This window comes from Chaetomium globosum, genomic scaffold (assembly GCF_000143365.1).
Source record: "Chaetomium globosum CBS 148.51 scaffold_2 genomic scaffold, whole genome shotgun sequence".
Lineage (NCBI taxonomy): Eukaryota > Fungi > Ascomycota > Sordariomycetes > Sordariales > Chaetomiaceae > Chaetomium > Chaetomium globosum.
The window spans coordinates 2,614,442-2,635,429 of record NT_165977.1 but is presented as its reverse complement, the minus strand read 5'-3'; the positions used below and the strand labels follow the sequence as shown (position 1 = coordinate 2,635,429).

General features: G+C 57.0%; 7 protein-coding genes across 7 annotated transcripts; 4 read left to right on the top strand and 3 right to left on the bottom strand.

Annotated features, from left to right (window-relative positions):
- Positions 1-1,850: 1,850 nt before the first annotated feature.
- CHGG_02959 (uncharacterized protein) lies at positions 1,851-2,791 on the top strand (the record flags this gene model as incomplete). Its single annotated transcript, XM_001229474.1, has 2 exons — positions 1,851-2,204; positions 2,432-2,791. 2 exons carry the CDS (start codon positions 1,851-1,853, stop codon positions 2,789-2,791), a joined length of 714 nt encoding a protein of 237 aa, XP_001229475.1.
- Positions 2,792-4,562: 1,771 nt separating this feature from the next.
- On the top strand, positions 4,563-5,597 carry CHGG_02958 (uncharacterized protein; the record flags this gene model as incomplete). The annotated part of the gene is made up of 1 exon (XM_001229473.1): positions 4,563-5,597. One exon carries the CDS (start codon positions 4,563-4,565, stop codon positions 5,595-5,597), a length of 1,035 nt encoding a protein of 344 aa, XP_001229474.1.
- A 3,607-nt stretch (positions 5,598-9,204) lies between these two features.
- CHGG_02957 (uncharacterized protein) lies at positions 9,205-10,936 on the bottom strand (the record flags this gene model as incomplete). Its single annotated transcript, XM_001229472.1, has 2 exons — positions 9,205-10,185; positions 10,277-10,936. The coding sequence occupies 2 exons, from the start codon at positions 10,934-10,936 to the stop codon at positions 9,205-9,207; spliced, it is 1,641 nt and encodes a 546-aa protein (XP_001229473.1).
- A 782-nt stretch (positions 10,937-11,718) lies between these two features.
- CHGG_02956 (uncharacterized protein) lies at positions 11,719-12,800 on the top strand (the record flags this gene model as incomplete). Its single annotated transcript, XM_001229471.1, has 3 exons — positions 11,719-11,977; positions 12,053-12,430; positions 12,616-12,800. 3 exons carry the CDS (start codon positions 11,719-11,721, stop codon positions 12,798-12,800), a joined length of 822 nt encoding a protein of 273 aa, XP_001229472.1.
- A 1,184-nt stretch (positions 12,801-13,984) lies between these two features.
- Positions 13,985-15,120, top strand: CHGG_02955 (uncharacterized protein; the record flags this gene model as incomplete). The annotated part of the gene is made up of 2 exons (XM_001229470.1): positions 13,985-14,895; positions 14,994-15,120. The coding sequence occupies 2 exons, from the start codon at positions 13,985-13,987 to the stop codon at positions 15,118-15,120; spliced, it is 1,038 nt and encodes a 345-aa protein (XP_001229471.1).
- Positions 15,121-15,814: 694 nt separating this feature from the next.
- Positions 15,815-16,956, bottom strand: CHGG_02954 (uncharacterized protein; the record flags this gene model as incomplete). The annotated part of the gene is made up of 3 exons (XM_001229469.1): positions 15,815-16,517; positions 16,567-16,668; positions 16,730-16,956. 3 exons carry the CDS (start codon positions 16,954-16,956, stop codon positions 15,815-15,817), a joined length of 1,032 nt encoding a protein of 343 aa, XP_001229470.1.
- A 2,054-nt stretch (positions 16,957-19,010) lies between these two features.
- Positions 19,011-20,294, bottom strand: CHGG_02953 (uncharacterized protein; the record flags this gene model as incomplete). The annotated part of the gene is made up of 3 exons (XM_001229468.1): positions 19,011-19,277; positions 19,459-19,854; positions 19,971-20,294. 3 exons carry the CDS (start codon positions 20,292-20,294, stop codon positions 19,011-19,013), a joined length of 987 nt encoding a protein of 328 aa, XP_001229469.1.
- Positions 20,295-20,988: the final 694 nt, after the last annotated feature.

Here is a 20,988-nt window from a genome sequence, read left to right as displayed (position 1 = left end):
GAACCTGCGCATGCAACGTCGCAAAAGTGCAAATGCAGGGGAAACCGAGGCGAGGAATGCTTGTTGTTCGATTCCTGCATCTTTTTTTTTCCCCTCCCAACTGCAGGTTTCAGCTCCGCTTGGTTAGGTACTTCATGGGCATGAAGTTTCTCAGTATGCAGGCAGAGAGGGTTGAGCCCTGGCAGTGACGTCAACTACCACTCGGGCTATCGGGGCAGCTCCGAACAGCCGACCCGCTCCATTGGTAACTGGCGGTGACCGACACCGCAAAAGAGTCATCCTTTTCTTCCTCCACTTGCAGGTTGAGGAATTTGTCGCTTGGGCGCATCGGGCGGTGGTGGATCAGAGCGGGTTTGGGTTTTGACCGACTTTTCAGAGGGCAATCCGGCTACGGCGGAAATGCAACTCCCGTCACCATCGCGAATGCCATTTGCGGAAGGGAGACAAGGGTAAGGTTATCTCGATGAGGATTCCGGTTCGATTGATACCCTCCCGCTTGTCCACCCTCCTCTTCCCCTCATCGGTTTGGCGGATCGTGATGCGACGACGTCGGAGGTTCCTTCGCATTCGGGCTTGAGCAGAATACCGGCCCAATCGACACGAGGGCGTAGAAAGCGGCCTGCTCGGGCTTGAGTCAGCTGCGACCTCGTCGAATCTCAAGATGATGATGAGCTGCCCTTGAGGCATCACTTGACTGGCTGCATAACCTCGACCAAAAGCCCCTCGGCCCCCATACCCCTATCAGTGAGTTTCAAATCGGAGATGACGGGACGTCGCGGGGAACCGGGGCACGCGTCGAGTCTCGCGAGAGGCGTCCCATGGTTGTTCTCTCGAATGAGGAGGGGGGCAGACGCGGTCAAACAAGGAGGTCGCAAAGACCTTGGTTTTTGACACTCCCCGTCTTACAATTGGACTTTTGCATCACGGGATCTTCCCTTCCCAGGAGGGACAGTTATCCGAAGGTCAAGTGACCAGGGGGGGGGGGTTTGTCAATCAGTCAATATCATGGGGCCGACTTTTGTTTCCCCGAACCGAGCTGAGCGGCAAACGACGGGTGTCGCCTCATCTCGCCTGGCACCCTGGCTGATCAGCAACAGGCTTGGCGGGGAAACAGAGAAGACACGCAAGCCACGCAAGCCACAAAACGCCCGATTTGGAAACGGGCCTTGCATGGCGGTACTTCCATTCTTCAGTTATGTCACCCGCAAGAGGGGCATGCAAAGCGTGTTTTGTTAGAATTCGAAAGCCGTGGAACTTGTAGAAGCCCCAGGTTGAGATTTGGAAAGTTTGATGCGGGAGAATTGCGTTGCCCTCGAAGGCAGTTCCTGTACTTATTGCGCCACGGGTTAGGGTTATACAGGACAGCATTCGTTTGCGAACTGGAAAACAGCCCAAGGTTCTTTCTATCTCCATCAACCACGACATCATCAAGCGCACGAGTGCTGATAAACCGATCATCATCACGATGCTATAAACAGCAAACTCATGTTTCTGGTCGGAAATTGATAACCTAGAATGGGTTCGGTCGCCGGGATTGGCATTAACTGCATTGCAGCAGCGGCAGCGGCAACATCAGCGCCGAGTCGCCTTCAATTCCACGACCTGCGAGCAACGGGCACAATGACACCTCTTCCGTTCTAGGCCTATCTCTCGGCGCCCAAGAACGGCATCTCGTAGTCCCAAGTTTTCGACCCTTCGACCCAATCAGCAACCGCGACCTCGGTCCTTCTCCAAGATGGAGGCCGGGTGGGCGTCAGCCTGACAGCCAATGAGGCTCAAAAGCAGGGATCTGAACTTGCACACCTTCTGCTCACCTTCCGCGCTAGCACGAGACGACGGTCGACTCATCCATGACCAGAGCCTGGCGTTGGCTGGCGACTCTTCGACCCCTCCTGGTTCTCCATGCAGCATTGTTGCGCCGTTGGAAAGGTTGTCTCTTGTCCTTCCTTTCTGGAACCACTCCGGGGGCCACGCCCCTCTTCGAGACCAGCCCATCTTTGCAGATCAAGCCTCTGGCCCACGGCTTTCACACACTCGTTACCCCACGGCTTGCCGCATTCGGACGTGTTTTCGAGATTCCAGACGCAGAGCTGTGGCGGAGGGGGTGGGAGCGAGACAAGACCAGTCAAGCGATGAGCGCTGCTCGTCAGCCACCCAAGTGGACGGGTCGAGAAAGGAGGACACCCTCTCCGCGCGCTTGTTACGTTTCAAGTTGGGGAAATCGATGGCGTTTCTTAGCCGCAGCCGACTGCTGGAGTCTGAGATCTGACAATCGACATGCAGCAGTCCGTTTCCGGTAGTCAGGGGATTGTTTACCCGGGTCGTTTACATTCACTCCGTCTTGCGACCTGCCTCGAGGCCGCTCCAGGCCCACGGCCAGCATGGGCAATCTTGCGGGCATGATTGATGGCTTGACTCAATCTCCTGGCAGCGAATCGAAGCCCTCCCCGCATGCGTGTTTTACGCCGTCGAAACCGACTTGGAATTCTTCTCGAACGCTTATGGCAGCGTGCAGGAGCTCAAACAGTTGCATCCACGACAACCATCAACGTCTGGCCCGGAATGCTTGAGACCACTTCCAGTCAGAGTGTCTGCGCGGCTCGAGGCGAGTGTGGTGCGGGACCAGTCCCCACCATCAAGCAACTCGCCTGTGGGAACAGCTTGTGTAATGTCAACTCCGCATGATATTGGGGGTCACCTATATCAAGCGTTGGCGCTCCACAGCTCCGGTCTCGCCATTACACCGTATCTCTCGCGGCCGCTCGCGGAGACCATCCGGGCAGCAGGATAGATTAAACTGCGCGAGCGCTACGCGAGTCAATCTATGCATATCACAACTCACACAAATACCATGAGACGGGGAACCGGAGGCTGCATACGCGCTCAACCTCCTTCATCAAGCTCTGGATGGCATCACTTTGCATGTAGAATGGGTTTCCCGGTGGATGGGCTGGCCCTTCGTGTATAGATTCGCTCGTGGATTCCGGATAAACGAATGGATGAGATGCTGGGCGGTGGCGGCATTCCACGAAGAGGAGTAAGAGGAAATGACTCCTCTTTCGCGGCGCAGGAGCTCCTCCTGCAACAGTCCTGTTGGTCCTTCTATTCACTCCACGATTCGCTCCTCAGCTGTTCGGACGCGTCATACGCCTCCTGGGTTGTTTGAAGCGAGTCACGAGAAGGCATGCTCTCACGATTCGTTACGGTCCTGTCGAGGGTGCAGCTTTAATTTGACCCCTTTCAAGTTCCAACACGCCAGTGGAAAGCCGGCAACAAATCCTGGAAGTTGGTCATCGCAAACTCCCGACGGCTGCTGATCGGGGCGCGGTGGGGCGAGCTCAGGCGGGGTTGGCTGCCTGTCTTGGCGGAGAGGTACGTACTCAATGGTTACCAAGACGGGATCGGTGGCGCTGCACTGACCACCTGCATCTTTTCAGCTCCGTTCGCTGCGACCGACGGCCCAGCCCATTCGCTTGGTGGGCGACCGTCGGGTTTTGTCACTGAGCAATGCGTACTGCATCTGCAAGTCGCTGCACAGCCTCCAAAAGGTTCCAGATACACGACGCTGCCTTGCACATCTCGCCTCGATACCGGCGGCGATATGCGACGCGCAGTCAAGGGGGAAGTCCGTAGGGCGTATGATCGAAGCACGGTTGGGGCCGAACGTATGTACCCCTTACCCAGCAGAGGGAACAGAAACCATGACAGGGAACGAAACAAGTATTCCTGTCTACCATTGGCTACTGTCCCGAGGGAAAAGACAACCCCGGGGTCGAAAGAGGGCTGCTGACATGGGAATCTCCCGAGCTGCGGCAAGCGCACGCGGATGCAGACGCAAATGCAGACGCAGTACTGGTCCCAGGCCGCGAAAACCCGAGCTGTCCAGGCTTTCCATGGCAAGGCGGGTTCATCCAATGTAAAATTTCACGTTTGACGAGATGCCATGCACCAGTAGTTGCTCCCTGCCTCACGCCTCCTCCGAGGAAGCGGCTTCCCCTTTCCTGCAGGCCAAGAGCAAAGAGGAAAGAGCGCTGCAGGCACTGTCGAGGCACTGCAAGCGGGTCCGTCCTTCCCGCCCTCAGCACCTGTATGGCCATCCGCCCACCGAGCGGACCCTTTAGCAAGTCGTCGTACCATCGACCTGCAGGACCCGACCCTCTTCAAGAGAGGAGCAGGAAGATACGGTACACACACACCCTGCCCTGCCCTGCCCTGCCCTGCCTGGATAACGCAAGTAACTCCCGAGTTCGGGACTTCGAGCCGTGTTACTATAACACCCCCACCACCCTCGCACTTTCTCTAATAATACGAGCTTCTCACCCTCCTTTCCCTCCCCTTCCCTTTCCTCACGAGGCTCATCGCCCAGCCCATTCTCTTCTTCCCATTTGCGGTTGCTGGTGTGCACGCTAATTCCCCATCTTGGGACTACCCGGCTCCGTCACCTTATCTCACCTTGGTTCTTATTTACTATTCGTCTTCCGGCCCGTTGCTGCTTCTTCCCCAAGCGCTCCGCCTCCCTCTCTTCTGCATCCCTTGCTTGCTCCACATATCCGCCCGTCACCATGCCACCCCAGCTATTACCGGCCTCGGCCGCCGCCTTCGCGCCTCGCGCCTCCTCGGTGAACGTCGTGCTTGGATCCAAGGTAGAGCCGTGGTTGACACAGACTCTGAAGCGCATCAACAAGATCAAGCGTCCGCTCAACAGCGTACCGCAACACCAAAGATGCCTCACCGAGACGCTATCGTCCCCAAACGCCATCTGGAACCTGGCCTCTCTGCTGCTCCCCAAGGCACCCGATGCGGAGCTGAGGAGGGACCCCAACCCGCTGATCGAGGCCGTCCTCAACTACGAGCTCAACCACCTTGAGGCCTACATCGTGCACGTCGATATGGTGCTGAGGAATGAGGTTGCCTACAAGCTGACACCCGAGACGATCGAGTCGCTCATCGAGTACCACAAGGACATCCACTGCGTCGACGCCAAGGCCAACACCTACGACTGGTCCGAGAAGGAGCAGCAGTGCAAGAAGCTACACGAGAATTTCGTCCAGGCCATCAATAAGTTCGTCTACAGGACCCACGTGTCGGCGCTCGAAGGGCTGGAGGAGGATGGTGCCGGAGAGCTGCTCGGAGGGAGGAGCGAGGAAGTCAAGAACAGCATCATGGGTCTTTTCAAGCCGCTGCTGCCGCCGCCGCCGAGGATTGTGGACGTCGTCCGCCAACCACCGCTCCTGCCTAGCTCGCCTGCCGGCGCGGCTATCTGGTCCCAGCCTTCGCCGCCGGCCACGATGCCCGCCCCGGTCGAGTCCTGGAAGATCCTGCCGTCGAGCCCCGGCGTAACCTCAACTTCGGCCGATTCGACTGGATCGATCTGGGTACCCATGGGGATGAGTGAGGTGCAACTGCCGTCGCCCCCGCCAGCCTTCAGCCAACCATATTCGACCGCGGGCATGTACTACAGCGCACCCCTCGTTACCGCACCTGTCCCGCAGCTCCCGCTCCCAAGCATGCTTGCGCCTCAGTGTGGCATCACCGTGGGTTACAACTCGTTCGGCGGCTGGGATACCCGCTACCAGGAATACGCGGCGACCATGTGACAATCACCGCCCCCGGTCTACGAAACAAGCTACCCGGCCGCGACGACATCACCCTAAGCGCCCCAGCAACAGCGCGGCCGGGCGCGAAGACACCCGTGGGCCGCCAAGCTGGCAGACAGCGCGATGGTGGCGACCCCCGTCACACTCGTCTCAATCAGAGGCATCTCGGCATTTCCTCACTTTGCATGGGCTGGAGCGATTCAAAAACAACTCGCATACCCTTCTCGAAGCATCTCTGGTCGGTTTCCTTATATGGCAAAGGGGTAGCGAGCGAGCGAGCGTCATTTTTCTTTATATTTCCTTTGACTTTGGGATACCACTGCTACTACCGCTAGCTCGGTCACGGCTTTTCTTTTTTCTTCCCAACCTCATCATGGCCGGATCCTGGGGCGGATATTTGATTGCATTTACAGCATGGAAGGTTGAGATACAGGCAGTTTTGGTTTTTGGCTTAAGAAAGAGATGCAGCAATGCAAAACCCAACCTCGGCGGAGACCGAGACAAGAGACACCCCCTTCTGTTTTTCCCTTTTCACCCCATTTTCTTGGTTGGACCCCTTTGGGAACAAGGCTCAGGCGGCTGGTTATAATTATACCCCTCGCGTATGTCTCGGAGACACATCGCGTCCACTCCTTTTTTTTCCCTTTCGCCTTGTTTTTCGTCTTACGGATAATGTTCACGGCCTTGACGACCGACACAACCTCGACCTAATCGCGACGACTAGGATGAAAGCGGGCCTGTCCCTCCAACTCGATGTTGGACGACACTCGACGAATCGGACGCGAAACGCAGATTGGGCTCTGGGATAATTCGCGACGAAGAGATGCGACACGACTCACCGGGACTGGGTCTCGATGACGCGATGGACGGATACTCTTCGGTACAAGGCCAGTTCGAAACATACATCTAGCCCCGTGGACGCATAGCTGGGATATCACCATCGGGGCAGACACTAGTTGTCGACAAGAACAAGGTGCTGCTTCCGCCGGGTCCTGGCTCGGAGGCAGAGGGGAGCTGAGAGCAGGATGGGGAACGGCCACTGGGTGTCGCAGGCAACTGGTTGCCTGTTTGCTCATACGCCCGCCCGGACTTCTCGACAGTCACTTTCCCCCCCTAGCAATCGACGACGGCCACTCATAACTCGGAACGGGATTACTGTTGCGACAAGATACAACTCGAACCCGCGGGACTCAACTTTACCTGCTAGACGGGATTGGATTGGGTACGATGTGATTCGGGAATCTGTGTTACTTGCTTCGCAGTTCAGGTCAAGGTTTTCCGAGTATCTTGGATGGCTGGCGTCGATTTGGCTCGGGGAGGACATGTGGTCGGTAGCTTTGGGCTGGGTTGGATGGGCGAATGCGGATCATCTCACCGCGTGCCGGCCTTCTCATTCCATCGTCTCACACGAGACCTGCTCACGCAGCGTAACGTGCGATGGCGGCTGGATGCAAGGGAGGCGAAGCCGGTTGGACCTGCGACAGTGGCTTGTTTTTCTGGGGTCAAGGAGCAGCGCTCCGTTTCCTACCAGAGACATGCTTACGTTGTACGGTCCAGCCGGCATGAGATGCTGGAAAGTATTCCGCCCTGGATGGCGGCTGGATTACTTACTGCACGCAAACACGCTCATCTCGTCGTTTGTTGAGTATAGCCAGGTAGTTTAAGTTGCTCTACTCTACTCTCAAGCATATAGTACCTAATGCAACACAAAAAAAAACCAAAAAAAAAAAAAAAAAAACGAGTCGTTTGGTTGTGCCTTGATGTGAGTCGTGCATGTGACTGGTCCTTCGTTGGGTAACGGGGGTTGACGACTTATGTCTCGGAAAGGTTGCAGCGGCGCGAATTTAGCCGCGGTGTAACTCTATCGTCTGCTTGCGGAAGTGGGAGCGGGACAAAAGGGATGCAACGTTTCTTCCTTTTCTCCTCTTGTGGCACCGTGATGTGAAAACTCTGTTGTAGTGTAGTACCGCGGTTGGCCGTGGTTGGGATATCTCCGAAGGAAGACTTCATTTGCATAATACTTGCACCAGCTGAGACTTTAGAGTAGTAGCGCCGAACAAATACAATCTGTACGAAATTCCACATAACTACCTGGTACGTTACTACTTAGTAAGTAGTAGTGTACTACTAGATGATACAGTGGTAGCCTAGACCCCAGACAGGGAGAACAACTCGGTCCAAAGTGCCAAAGACAGACGGCCCCGAACACTGAAGTCGTAAACACGACACACACAACACAACAGTTAAACCCCCTCCATCGGAAAATGTCCCCTTCGGTCTACCTACTGTGTGCTTCGCCTGTCTCATTCCATGTCTTACATGATACGCGTCCCTTCCCCCCTTCCTTCCCGGCCGCCCGGAAGCTGGACCCCCTGGACCCTGGACCCTGGATTCGGTAAACTGCGCTGGGGTCGAGCTGGGCCGGGCTGGGGCTGACTGTGCCGCAATATCTGGCCGGCCGTTCCCTTTTTTCTTGTTTTTTTTTTTTCTTTTCTTTTTATTATTTTCCTTGTCCCGGTCCTTGTGGGATCGGCCTGTTCCGACGTCCCGTCTCACAGCCTAGTCCTACCACCCCAGCATCCCAGCATCCCAGCATCCCAGCATCCCAGCATCCGAGCGGCTGGGTCGGGTGTGTCGGGTGTGGCCGGGTTTGGTGAGACTGAGGGAGGGGGTTGGATGGGTTGATACTTGTTGGATAGTTGCCGTTTGCGCTGGATGTAAGCTGTATCGTGTGTGGAGTGAGTATGTATTGGTGACTTTGATTTGCCGTATTCGGTTGGTTTGTTGGGGTTTGGCTTACCGTGCTGTACGAGATTGGACTTGATTACCTGCTCCGATAATCGCTGTTGAGTTCTTGATTATTGGTTTTGGTTTGTCTCCTGTTGGTTGTTTGAATTGATGAAGCATGCATGCTGCGGGATGAGCCACTCGGGGTGTCATGTTGGGCTGTTTTCTTGCGCCTCCTCTCTACAGAAGGGAGTTGGTTGAAAAGAGGCATGGGGCATTGGCTGGGATACGCCGACAGGAAAGATGAAAATGGAGGCCGGGCTTCGCGGATGTTGCCTTGCAGCATGTCAGGGAGTAAGAAAGGGGCAAGGCAAGGCAGACTTGAATTGAAGTTGTACTGGATATGTACCCTAACCCTTGGATTCCCCCTGACAACAACTTGTACCGGGTACATCCCTCATGGATCTTGTTCGGTTGTTGAGCAGACCTTAAATTCAAAAATATGCGAGGCATTTTATCAGGCCTTCTTTCTACATGTAACAACGGGGCTTCATGGGCGATTCAAACGATGCGTATCATCATGCCCATGACCGTATCATGAATACCCCCCCGCGTCCCATCCTCGAATGACTTTTCTGACTTATATTCGCCTATCACTACCAATACAATCTATAAGCTCAAAGCCAGAAAAGTATATAGTACGCCATAACCACCCTACCGTGACCCGTCCACAGTCCTACGCGCAACCCACCGACGGAACCCGGCCGTCAATGTGGCTGCCCGGGGACTGCCGGGCCCAACCATTTCCCCGAATGAATCAAGGCCAGCTTGTCCATTAACCACTGCACATCCCGCCTTCTTGCCACTCGCGACTCCCAACCTAAGATTGGGCGGGTGTAGTCTCGGTTTTGGTCGCCTTCGTCTTGGTGGTGGCGGCCGCTCCGGTTGCCGCCGGCTTATCACCGGCGCCCGTCTCGTTTTTGGTCGACGCTTTCGTTTTGGTGGCGGTCGCCGTCCCGTTGGTGGCCGCGGTAGCCGTAGACGTGGTAGCTGTAGCCGTGGTGGCCGTCGCCGTGGTGGCCGTCGCCGTGGTGGCCGTCGCCGTGGCGTCGTCGGTACCTGTCTTAGTAGTTGCCGCCTTCTTCTTGGGTGCGGTGGCGGACCCGTTGGTCGTTGCCGTCGCCGTGGCGTCGTCGGTACCTGTCTTGGTAATTGCCGCCTTCTTCTTGGGTGCGGTCGCAGACCCGTTGGTCGTTGCCGTCGCGGAAGCGCCGTCGCCGTTCGTCGTGGCTCTCGGAGTAGTGCCATTATCAGCTTTGACCGCCGGCCGCTTAGCCGGGGCCCCAGATGCGTTTGCGGGTGTCGTCGTGCCACCCTCGCCGTTTGTTGTGGCCCTCGGACCGGTCCCGTTCTCATTCTTGGCTGCTGCCCGCTTGGGTGCGACCGCGGGATCCGTTCGCAGTTGCCGTCGATGCGTTACCATTGCCGCCCTCGCCAGTCGCCGTCGCCGTCGCTTTGGTTGCCGCCCGTTTAGGCGTGGCAGTGTCGGACGGTCCGTCGTTTTCGCGGCCGCTCTCGCCTTCCCCGTCCTGCTGTCTTCGACGGGGGCGCTCTGGCAGGGCCACTTCTTTTCCGCGGCGCTCTCGTTCGATTCGAGTTCGCGCTTGTTCGGCGGGAACTCGTCGGGCGCTCGGTTCAACCGTGACGAGATTAGCTCTAGAGCGGCGTTGGACGAGTCTCCCGCCGCCGCCGCCGGCACTGAGCCTGTCACCAGTAGGGGGCCTCTCGACAGCAGGGGGCCTTTCGGCGGGGCGTCGCTGTTCCCGGGGACGTGTAAGCCCAAGACGTCTAAGAACACCTCCTACGCCACCGGCGTGATTCGATCCTTCGGTTTGGGGGGTTGCGGGGGCTGCGGGGGTTCTGCCGGGTGGGCGTGCGGGAGCCTCACTCACCGTTGGTGGGGGCTGAGAGGCGCCGGGCTGTTCGCTCGGGGGTTGACACAGCGGAGCCATGACCTCCCTGATATACTTGGAATCGACGCCGAGCACCTTCGCATCGGCCATGGCATTTGCCATGCGCGCAATGTACTCGTCGCGGATGGTGCCGTCCTGGTTGTGTTCCAGGCTGACGTAGACCAATGCAGGAAGCTTCACCCTCTCGATGGTGTCGTTGCCAGCTAGACCGCTACGTCGGGGGGCTCCCTGGTAGTAGGTTTCGAGCCTTGCGGCAAGGTCGGTGCTCCTCTTGCGGGCGTGGGCGTCGTTGGGTGTTACGTAGACGTTCAAGGTCTCCCGACTGTAGGCGCCCGACCTGACTCCTTCGTAGCGGTCTAGGATTCTCACGTCGGCGCGGGTTACCTCAAATACCAGACCCTTCACCTTATCATGATGGGAGCCGGTTTCGACGACGTTGGCCACGCCTCGTGAATTGATCTGCCAGCGGTATCCAGTCAAGGTGCCTTTACCTATAAATCTACTTTCGGGGCAACGGTCGGCCATCTGGGCGATATGGAGGTTGCTGCCATAGGTGAAGTATAGCGCAACTTGGTTGGAATCTTCGGCGCGTGGCCTACGCCTCACGGCACCACCTCTGCCTTGGGACCCAGCTGACATATTTATCGGTGCGACTTGCGAGTTTGCGAGTCAAAGACGAAGGCGCACCGAGGGCCCGAGACTAAAGGGGAAAAAAAAGAAAAAAAAGGCAAGGAAGAAAAAAAACAATATAATATGGCTGTGTAGGTAGACTTGGGTCGATAGGGGTTGTCAGAAGCCTCAGGACTCAGAAGTGGAGAAGATTGAGAATTCAAAAACTGTATGGATGTTGAATAGACTCTAGGTCGGTCGACTGCAAGCTGTGCGACAGTATACGAGGTCGGTCGAAGTGCAGCGTGATAGGGCTAGTCGGGTGGCGTCGAACTTATACGATTTAACCTACCGGAGGGACTACCGAAAGGCCTACCGTCTATCATACCCGAACCTTAATTTACCTACAATTGCCTGGTATCATTATTTGGCAACATACAGGTCCAGGTAGAAGCCACCATGTAATCCGTAATCGAGGCCTGCCCGAGCGACCTCGGATTAGGTAGGTGCGGCGCGGCCTCAAACAGCCCCCATACCCCCCTAACCGAACCCAAGCAATTGCAACCCCGCATTCCTGCTACTAAGCAGTTCCTTCCTGTTTCGAGTCACCACACATTGAGCAACAAAAAGCGAAAAGAGCAAAACCCTCGTCTACTCCGTCCAAGAGCACAGCAAGCGGGCCACCAAGTGCAACGTCATCGGGCAATCCACACACACTATTACAAAACCAGAAGGGCGAGCCGAGACCACGTGCATCATAACCCTTCTATTAATTAATGCACCGGTGACGGGCTGCTGACTGGCCACACGCAATGGCGCACCCGTTGTTGGTAGCTGCGCCGTGTTACACCTTCGCTGTCGACATCGAGGCTCGCGCAGAACCGCACAAGGTCAGGCCGCCGCTCCACGAGAAACACGCGCTGTACCACGGCAAACTAGCAGCAGCGCTCCGGAATAGGGGTCTAGAGGCAAACGCCGCCGACGACAGCAACTCTCGGCGCCCAGATGGCGATAACGGATGGTGGATCACCCGAAACGGCTCGCTTGGTGTCCCTCTTGATACGAGTATGAGTAAGCCCGGGTATTTGTGTCATGCCCGCTCCTGTCACTGACCAGCGCGACCGCGTTTTCCCTCCCCGTCACCAGTCTCCATCGAGGCCGTTTCACCCGCCCTCGACACCCGGGCCGACTGGGGTGCCGAGATCGATACCTTCTGGTCGGCCCTGCGCGCCGTCTTCCACATGCCGGAGCGCTCCGACCTGTGCGGCAGCCACGTGCACGTCGCCCGGAGCCGCGTCGAGCGTTTCACCCTCCCCCAGCTCAAGACCATCGCTTATGCCGCCGTGGTGTACGAGTCCTTTGTGACCGAGCTGCTCCTGCCCGCTCGCAGGGAGAGCATCTTCTGCAAGCCCAACACCCAGTCCTCCGACTACCTCTACCGCGTGAAGGGGGATCCTGGCGCCGTGGCGCGGCTCATCGACAGCGCCGGTGGCGAAGAGGAGCTGCGCAACATCATGCAGAGCAGTAGGCACGTATTGTGGAACTTTGACGGCGTGCTCCCGGGGGGCTCGGGCGCGATCGAATTCCGAGGCGGGCGGTCCCTTAGGGGCGAGCTCCGCACCAAGCGGTGGATGGCGTTTGCCGTGTCGTTCATCCACGCCATGCTCCAGCAGGTAGGTTCCTTGTCTGCAACTACGTTTGATTTTCAGGGTATTTTTCAGCGAGGCTAACGCTACATAAGAACGAGCTGTATGATCCGAGCCCTGATGGCCGCCGCCGCCTCCCCTCTACAGATATTCTATACGCGGAAGTAAGGATGGCGGCCGCTGAGATGGACATGCAACATCACCTCCCCGTAAACCATGAACGTTTCAACGAGACCCTAATTGAATGAAGTTGGGGCTTTGCCAGTAACTGGGTTCAACCGTTCAATCAAACTGACAGCATATGGTCTACGAGTCATTTCTACTTCTTTTAGATTTTATATATTCACCCTTCGCTCAAGATACTAGTCCATTGCCGAGATTGAGGAATCTAGTACCCGTTAGTATTTTGGATTGGAACTTGGGGAAATACAGGCCCCGGGTTCACCGACCACGAGATATATTGATTAGACCTGACTTTATCCCACTCGTAGAAAAGATGGCTGACCGTTGGTTGAAATCAAACAATCCCCTCATCTATCCCACTCTCCCCATGCTCTGCCCCTCCCCTCCCCCTTATCTAACATTTTGATGGCCCCATTGCTGGAAAAAGTGCTAATAGCGGACGTGGGATTGAAATTAAGGTTATTACTCTGTTGCCTCCAGCTAACCATTGGGCCCACCCACCTTTCGTCCCTATACTAGTATGTACATTCACTTTCTTCGACCCGTCCCCCCTTCTGCTTCTGAGCTCATACCTGATTTTTGACCAATAGCTTCCTTTACCATCACTGAGGTGGGAGGGTGGGTGACCTCCGATCTGCGATGTAACGTCGATTATGCGAACCACTCAGTTCAGAAGTTGACAAACCAACTTTCGCTTGTTTTATACCGGCGTCTGCGCCGTAAACTCTGTCGACACGTTGGCGGCTTTTCTCTGTCACTGTCCCTAATTTTTGTTTTATTTTCCCTCTTTTTCTCTTATACTATGCTCGGGCTTCAAGTATATTTTACTTACCCCTGCCGTGTTTGTAACCACGAATGTGAGCAGCGCCGCACACCTGCAGCAATGATGGAGCCAACCGTCTGCTGACGGGGCCGTCTGTTCCTCAGCCCTAGCGTGGAACAGGCCTCGGGAGAGGGGTTCCAGGTTGGTTTTGTGTGTTGCCTACCCTCGGACAATATTGCATGGCATTTCTCAATCATTCCCTTTTTTTTTCAATCTACAGGATCTCACTCCCACCACCCTAAGCCACCCCCGCTCTGGACTAAACCAAATCTTGGGCTTTAGTTGCTTGTCGAGCTACACCCAAAGTTACAACCAAAACTCCAACCCCGACATCGACGAAAACCAGTGAACCACCAAACCCCTTCTCACACCCCCACGAGCAACATCACCAACCCCCTCATCACTCACCACCACTCAACCCAAACCATGTTCAGCCACTCCCGCCACGCGGCCCCTCCCCCCGGCGGCCGCCTCTACTTCGCCTACGGCAGCAACCTCTGGCTTGAACAAATGGCCACCCGCTGCCCCTCCAGCTACTTCATCGGACGCGCCATCCTGCCCGACTACAAATGGCAGATCAACCAGCGCGGCGTAGCCAACGTCGTCCCCTGCGCGGGGCGGTCCGTGCACGGCCTCGTCTACGAGCTCGGCTCCGCCGACGACGAGCGCCGCCTCGACCGCAGCGAGGGCGTGCGCACCGGCGCGTACGCCAAGGCTACCCTGCCGGTGGTGCTGTACGAGGCCGCGCCGGCGCTGCAGCTGCGTGTGCCGGGGATGGTGCAGGCGGGGGGTGCGGCCGCCACGGTGGCCGGGGCGAGGAGGCGCACGGCGATATTGGGCGTGGAAAGGCCAAGTCGGTTGGCGGAGCAGGCGCCGCGGTTGCAGCCGGGGGTGTTGGTGTATTTGAGTGAGGCGTTTGTGCAGCCGGGGGATCCGAGGGAGGAGTATGTGGATCGGATGAATCGGGCCATGTCGGATGCGGTGGTGATGGGGGTGCCGGTGGAGTTTTTTAGGAACGCGGTCAGGCAGTATATTCCCGATCGGGCGCCGCCGCCGGTGTCGAGGAGGTCGGATTCGAGGAGTGGGCGGAGCAGTGCGTCGACGGTGACGACGAGGTCGCGAAGGGGGAGTGAGTCTGGTGGTGGGCGGCCGAGGTCGAGTTCGGTGTCGTCGGGGCCGATTGTGAGGGATGTCGGGCCGGATGATGTGGATTATCGCCGGCGGTCGTGGAATCCGAGCCCTGTTGAGTATTCGCGCTATGTGAGCAGCGAGACGACGACGAGGGGCAGGACGGCGGGCTCTGATGACTATGAGTACTGGGCGCCGCCGGCAAGCGGGTATGTCATGCGCTCTCGGAGCACGCGGAGGGGTTGATGGGTTAAGCGGTTGGTGGTGGTGGGTGGTGATAGTGCTTTACTGTTTTTGGGTGTTTTAGATCACTTCTTCTGTTATTTGGGGACAATTTGTATTGCTTCGTGGTGTTACTACGAGTATTGATGACTTATGATCGGGTGGACGGGGATAGAGGAAAACGGCCATGGCCTGTCTATTTACAGCTATAAACGAAGTTATCAAAGATCATTTTGCGTTGGCTGTTTGGGACGGTGAAGACTTACATCCTATGACCTGTTAGTGAGCCTTAGTGTTTTCCATAGGTATCTTCTGGCGAGGTTGTTAAGGGGTAGTCAACTGACCACGCTACCGGCCAAGGCGGCAACAATTACAATACTGAGTGTCTTTCTTACTAAATTAGGAGAGTAAGTGAGGGAAATGGTAATGGCAAACCCCATACGCCAACAATACACGGAAGGGCATGCACATGTGACCGCAAATACTGGGCTTGGAAGGCTAGGCAAGAGGTTCAAAGTAGAGTTGGAAAGACGACATACTGAACAGGGAGTCAATAAATAGGCCTACTGGGACCGCTTTTCGAATGTACTATTTATATACCCATCCACGGCACACACAACCCCGACTTCTCCAGAAACCATACCTCCCCCCCCCCCCCCCCCCCCCCCCAAAAACTTTTTACCACCAATTTCCAAACCCCTTAAAACAAAACCGGGGGTCCCCGCCCCCGGGCCTCCCCCCCAATCTCCTTTGGGTTGGGGATCTCCAAAAAATCGGGTAGACCCTTGTAAAACACATTCCACTTTATTGTGATTTGGGGGGATATCTCCATACAGCCCTCCTTTATGAGAGGCGCCAGAGCCCAAAAAAGCTTGAACCTCACCGAACAAGAAGGGACGGAGAGACCTAGGGAAAGAGCCTATGACATATCGCCCACTCGCAGGCGACCTGGTCGTCGAGGGGCTGTGCCCAGGGCTCGCCCTCGAGGCGCTCGCGCCAATGCTCGGAGCGGGGCCACGAACCATAGACTTCGGTAAAGTCGATGAAGACGTCGACGTAGTCGGAGCAGATCTCGTAGCTGGCCATGTCCTCCGGGGTGTTGTCGGTGGCGATGTAGATCTTGGTGTTGACATCGAACAGGTAGGCCTTCTCGAAGCGGCAGGTGCGGCAGAGGTTGGTGAGCATGGCCTCGAGCTGGCCGAGCCGGGGGATCAGCTTCTGGATGACTTTGCTAAAGGCTTCGAAGATGCTGTGGTTGTAGATGGACGTGAGGTGGAAGTTGACGGGCGCGTTCTCGACGCCCTGGTCAGACAGCTCGTCCTGGATGCGGATGGTCACGTCGCGCTGGATGTCGAGGCGGTAGTCGTCGCTCAGGCCGTCGACTTTGTGGATAAAGACTTCGATGTTGATGTGTGGGTAGCTGCGGTGCAGGTGGAGGATGGTGGCGTTCAGCCGCGCGACGGCCTCAAGGTAGTCGTCCTGGGCGTCGATGACCCATATCAAGGCCCCGATCTCGCCGAAGATGGCGTCCATGTCGAAGGTGAAATTGGGGTTGTCGAAAATATCGATCTGCCCGGGGAAGTCCCAGACCTGGAACTCCATGAAGGAGCTGGGCATGTCAGCAATGGCGTTGTGGTAGGGCACGAGGGCGAACGCACCTCAGACTATCCTTTTGGATCCGTGCCGTGGATTCAAGAAACAGCGTCTCCGTAGGAGGAAGCTTGTGGAAGACCACGCTCGAAATGGACGACTTCCCACTCCTATCATGATGTTAGCCAGGACAAGGGTGCTGGGTAGTCCTGGACGACCACCCTCTCTCACCTTCGTTGGCCCATCAACAAGAGCCTCGGCCTCCCTTTTGTTTGGGGCGTTGTCGCGTCGGGCACCTTGGCGCCATCTTTTTTTTGTAATCGTTGACGGTTCTGTTCGTAAACACGGTGAAGATTTAGCGCTGCTGGACTGATATATCGGACGGGGCGAGGACGGGAGGGCCCGCTGGTGGTGTCAGCAGGGACATCGGCGTCCTCCTCGGCAGAAGCAGAAGACATGATGGAGCAAAGAAGTCCCCCTCGGTCAGTCGCGGCAACGGCCCTATCCGGCTCTCTAGATGCTCGAGATATGCGGGAATGGCTCGGCCTCGGTCTCTAGCCACTTTTGTAGACTCGGGGCGCGCGTCAAGCTCATTGGTCTCGGGCCCCTTTCGTTTGTAGCTTGGGGGGAGGGATTCGCGCGTATTGGTCGCCGGGTGTCTGAGCCCGCCGGCACGGAAGGGAACCTGCGCAGGCTCGAGACAAAACACGATGAGAGACCTCGCGGGTCGGCGCAGGCGCTTGCTTGTGCGAGGAGAGGGGAGGAGCTCGTCACGGCCGACCCAAGACACGCGAGCACTTGGTTCACCGTCGTCGGGCTAGGTCATCGGTATCGGCAGCGGCCATCTCCGTTTCTCCTCCACAGGTCCCTCCTTCACTTGCTCGTCCGACCAGTCGGAGACGAGTGGAACCGGGAGTTGGCAGGACAGGAGGAGAGGCTTGCGGCAAGGGGGGCGACGGCTATATACCATGAGAAACAGGCACGGAGACGGCGGATCCCCGTCCTATCGTGGGACGGCGAATTGCAACGAGGAATTGGCAGCGGCCCAGCACGACCAAGGTCATAATGAGTCAGGCGCACCCACAAAAGCTTGGGGCGCTCAAGCCGTCGTCCGCCCTGCCCTTCGATCTGTCGCGCATCACGAGTTGTCGCTGCCTAGGGGGAGGAACTGGCGTGACACTTGCCCGACCTGATGATACCTGGCCAGAGCGTCGGCGTGGGTTTTCCAGGTCAGCCCGACCAGTGCGCCGAGAACCACACAGTAGAGATTACGGCCCGACCAAGGGGGATTTCTAAACCTCGGTCGGTCATGTGTCGGGTTCTTGGAACTGTGATGTTGCGCTTGCAGGGATGGAGATGATTTTGTGGTTTCTCGTGGCCAAAAGCAAAAGGCGGATGAAGGCAAAGGCAAAGGCAAAAACAACAACAAGCAAGAGAAAAGTCGACTCCCAATGCAAGCCCAATTCGTTCGTGAGTTTGCTTACCTCCATTTTGTTTGTGAAACAGCGGCGATAGCCTGTCGGCGCAAGCTCTCAGACCACCCGAGCCAACGGTCTTAACGGCCGGAAGCGGGCTCTTCGGACCAGGAGAGACTGGCGTCAAACAAGCCAAACAAGCCAAACAAGCAAGCCCCCCTTGGTCTAGCTAGCTAGTTCTAGGACCGGGCCAGGTCGTAAAGCGTGGCCGGGGCAGGGGCTTGAGGTGGCTTGGTTGGAAAAGCCTGAAACCTGGGCGAATGAGAGTGAGACTTTATTTAGGGAAGGTTGAGCTGTGGAAGAATCCGCCGACCAAGAGTTGGTGACATGGGAAATGAGATGAGATGGGGGAAACCATCAGGCAGCAAGATCGCTGTGGTTGAGACTGGGGGGGGGGATTTGTTAACTTACCAATCGAATAAAAACGACCACCCGATGAGTAAATCGAAAACTGAGCGGGGATGGTGATGAGGATACTTGTAGATCGAGCACGGGTTTTGGTTGCGGGCTGGTTGATGCTTCCCCTGGCTCTCAGCGCTCAGTGGGCAGCGGACAGATGGTGATAACACAGCGTGTTAAGCCTTAACTGGGTAGGGAAGGAAGTCGTTGGGAGCGAGTGGTACCGAGTGTTATCGGCAAATAAAAAAGATCCCCGTGCACCTCGACCCGTGTATCATCGTCGTCGTCGAATTTATTCAATGCGTTGGGGTGGTAATTTTGGATCTATCGGTGTTGATATGAAGTGAAGTATGAAAACTGCCAAGGGCCACGCGAGGAAGTGCAGGGCAGTTGCTCGGGGTAAAGTTCAGACCATCATGGGGGGAAAGTTCAGGTGAGCCTCACCGAGGCGGGCGTGGCGGGGTCCTCACAGCGTGTGAGCCCCTGTCCGATTACCTAACACACGGCAAGCGAGAAGCCAATGGTAATTTCTTGGCATTTGGCATCTGGTGATGGCTCTCTCTTCTTTCCTTCACCATCTCCTGTTTTCCCATCAACACCAAAATCCCACATGATGCGCACGAGATGTGGATTGTAATTTACGCCTCATCTGCAATCGCCGGCAGAGACGCGTCATATAAAGGCTTACTGCCCGACCGGCCAAAAATGGTAGCCACGAAGCTCTTCTTCCGTTGCGCCGCTTTTCTCTGCGGTGAATGAGAAGCAGCACCCGCCTCACTTCCCTGTTCCTTCTTGGGGCGTGCTTCCGGCATCCGTGATAAACCCTCGTCGCCGCTACCGGGTGGCGTTAATTCTGGTGTGGGCAACCCCACCGTGGTTGATGCAGGTCGAAGGGCGGCGATGGACTGCGGGGTTAAGATATCCTGTCCAGTTTTCTGGTTCTCACCAAGGCGGGCATGGGAGAAAATAGAAGGGCGTAGTAGGAACCCCCAAACTTACCTTGACACTCAACATCCTTTCTATCCCTCCTCCCCACCACCCGCTTTACTATCCCCCTTACTCGGCGGCCCCTCCTCTCCCACCCACCGTCGCCGCCGCAGCTAACTCACCACCCTCACCACCCCCACCAACCCCCCTACCAACCCCCCTCTCCAACGCCTCCACCTCCCCTGCGACCGTCCTCCCCCCACAGACCCAACCCTCCTCCGCAACAGGCACGAACCGCAGCACCCCCCTCGCGGGACGCACCCCAAGTGTCTCCTCCATGTGCCTTTGGATCAGGGCGGCATTGCGCCGGTTGGTGGTCGGCTGCAGCTGGGACGGCAGCGCAACCACGGACATGACGTAGGCCGGGTCGAAGGAGCCGCCCCAGAACATGCACGCGCCGTGGCGCAGCGTGACGACGACCGAGGAGACGGGCCGTTGGTAGCGCGTCGAGAGGTGGTACGCCAGCTCGGTGATGAAGGTGAATTCGTCGCGGACCTGGTTGCGCGGCAGATGCGTTTGTTGGTGTGAGTGTGAGTGGCACCCGTGCTATGGGGGGGGTAGGTGGGGAGGTAAGAAGTTGGGGGGAGGGGAGGGGTGTAATGTACGATTACGTTGGTCTTGACCTCGGCAAGGACGATGGCGTCGCCGTGGACGCGCTCCCGGGCTAGGCTGAGTGGGTTGTCGGAGAAGGCGTCTTCGAAGAAGTTGCGCTTGCTTTTGTGTCTGGTGAGCTCTTCTCTCGGTTGCGGCGTCCTGCTCCTGCGGGCCATGTCGCCTGGCGGAGCCCGGTCGATGTGCCGCATGAGGTGGTTCACCTCAACAAGGGGCGGTGGTGGCTGCAGTACTGGTACCTTGACCTTTTGCTCTGAAATCGTGAGCTGTTTTGGGGATTGAGGAGGAGGCTTGCTCGCGCCGGGGTGCGGTGTTCGGCTCATCGTGGCTTGGTGTCAAATCCTGTAGCGGGAAACACGTCGTTGGCGGTGATGCCGGCGACTGTCCGATCTATGATGGGTTGCGGCCCTTTGGTGGTGAGGTGTGCGGAAGGTATATGGCAGTCTGCGGTGGGGATGGATTCCTATTAGAGAACTGCCTCCTGTGGAAGGGGGAGTGCGTCGCGTGCCCCCTTGGAGGCGCACCCCGGGGATAACAGAGGTCGGAGAAACGGGGACGGAGAGCACGAGGGTGCCGGAGTGGTCACCATGCTTCCTGTAAGAGACACCCATTCGTCCGTGTCTAGCGAGAAGGAGGGATTGGGATGTTGCAAATGCAGTCGCTTGTCTGTGATAAGGTGGGTGCCATGGATGGTGGCTTGTTGCACACGGGTATCGGCAGCCGTCACCCAGATTTTGAGTGACGCATGGTCTATCCCAACGCTATTAGCTGAGCTATCAAAAAATGACAAGGCACACCGTCGGGCCCCCGCAGCATGTCAATCCCATCAGCTCAGCGGTGTCGAGCGGAGTGCTTGCGCTGGACCAAGGGAAGAATGCTAAGATTCCGAACATGCGTTCTCTGTCAGCCGTCCAGAGCGGGCTGCCGCGGTTGTTTACGAGAAGATTAGCCCGCATGCATACTGCAGGCTTTGCCGTTGATAGGTCTCATGGATATCGTTTGGTACCATTGGGGGTC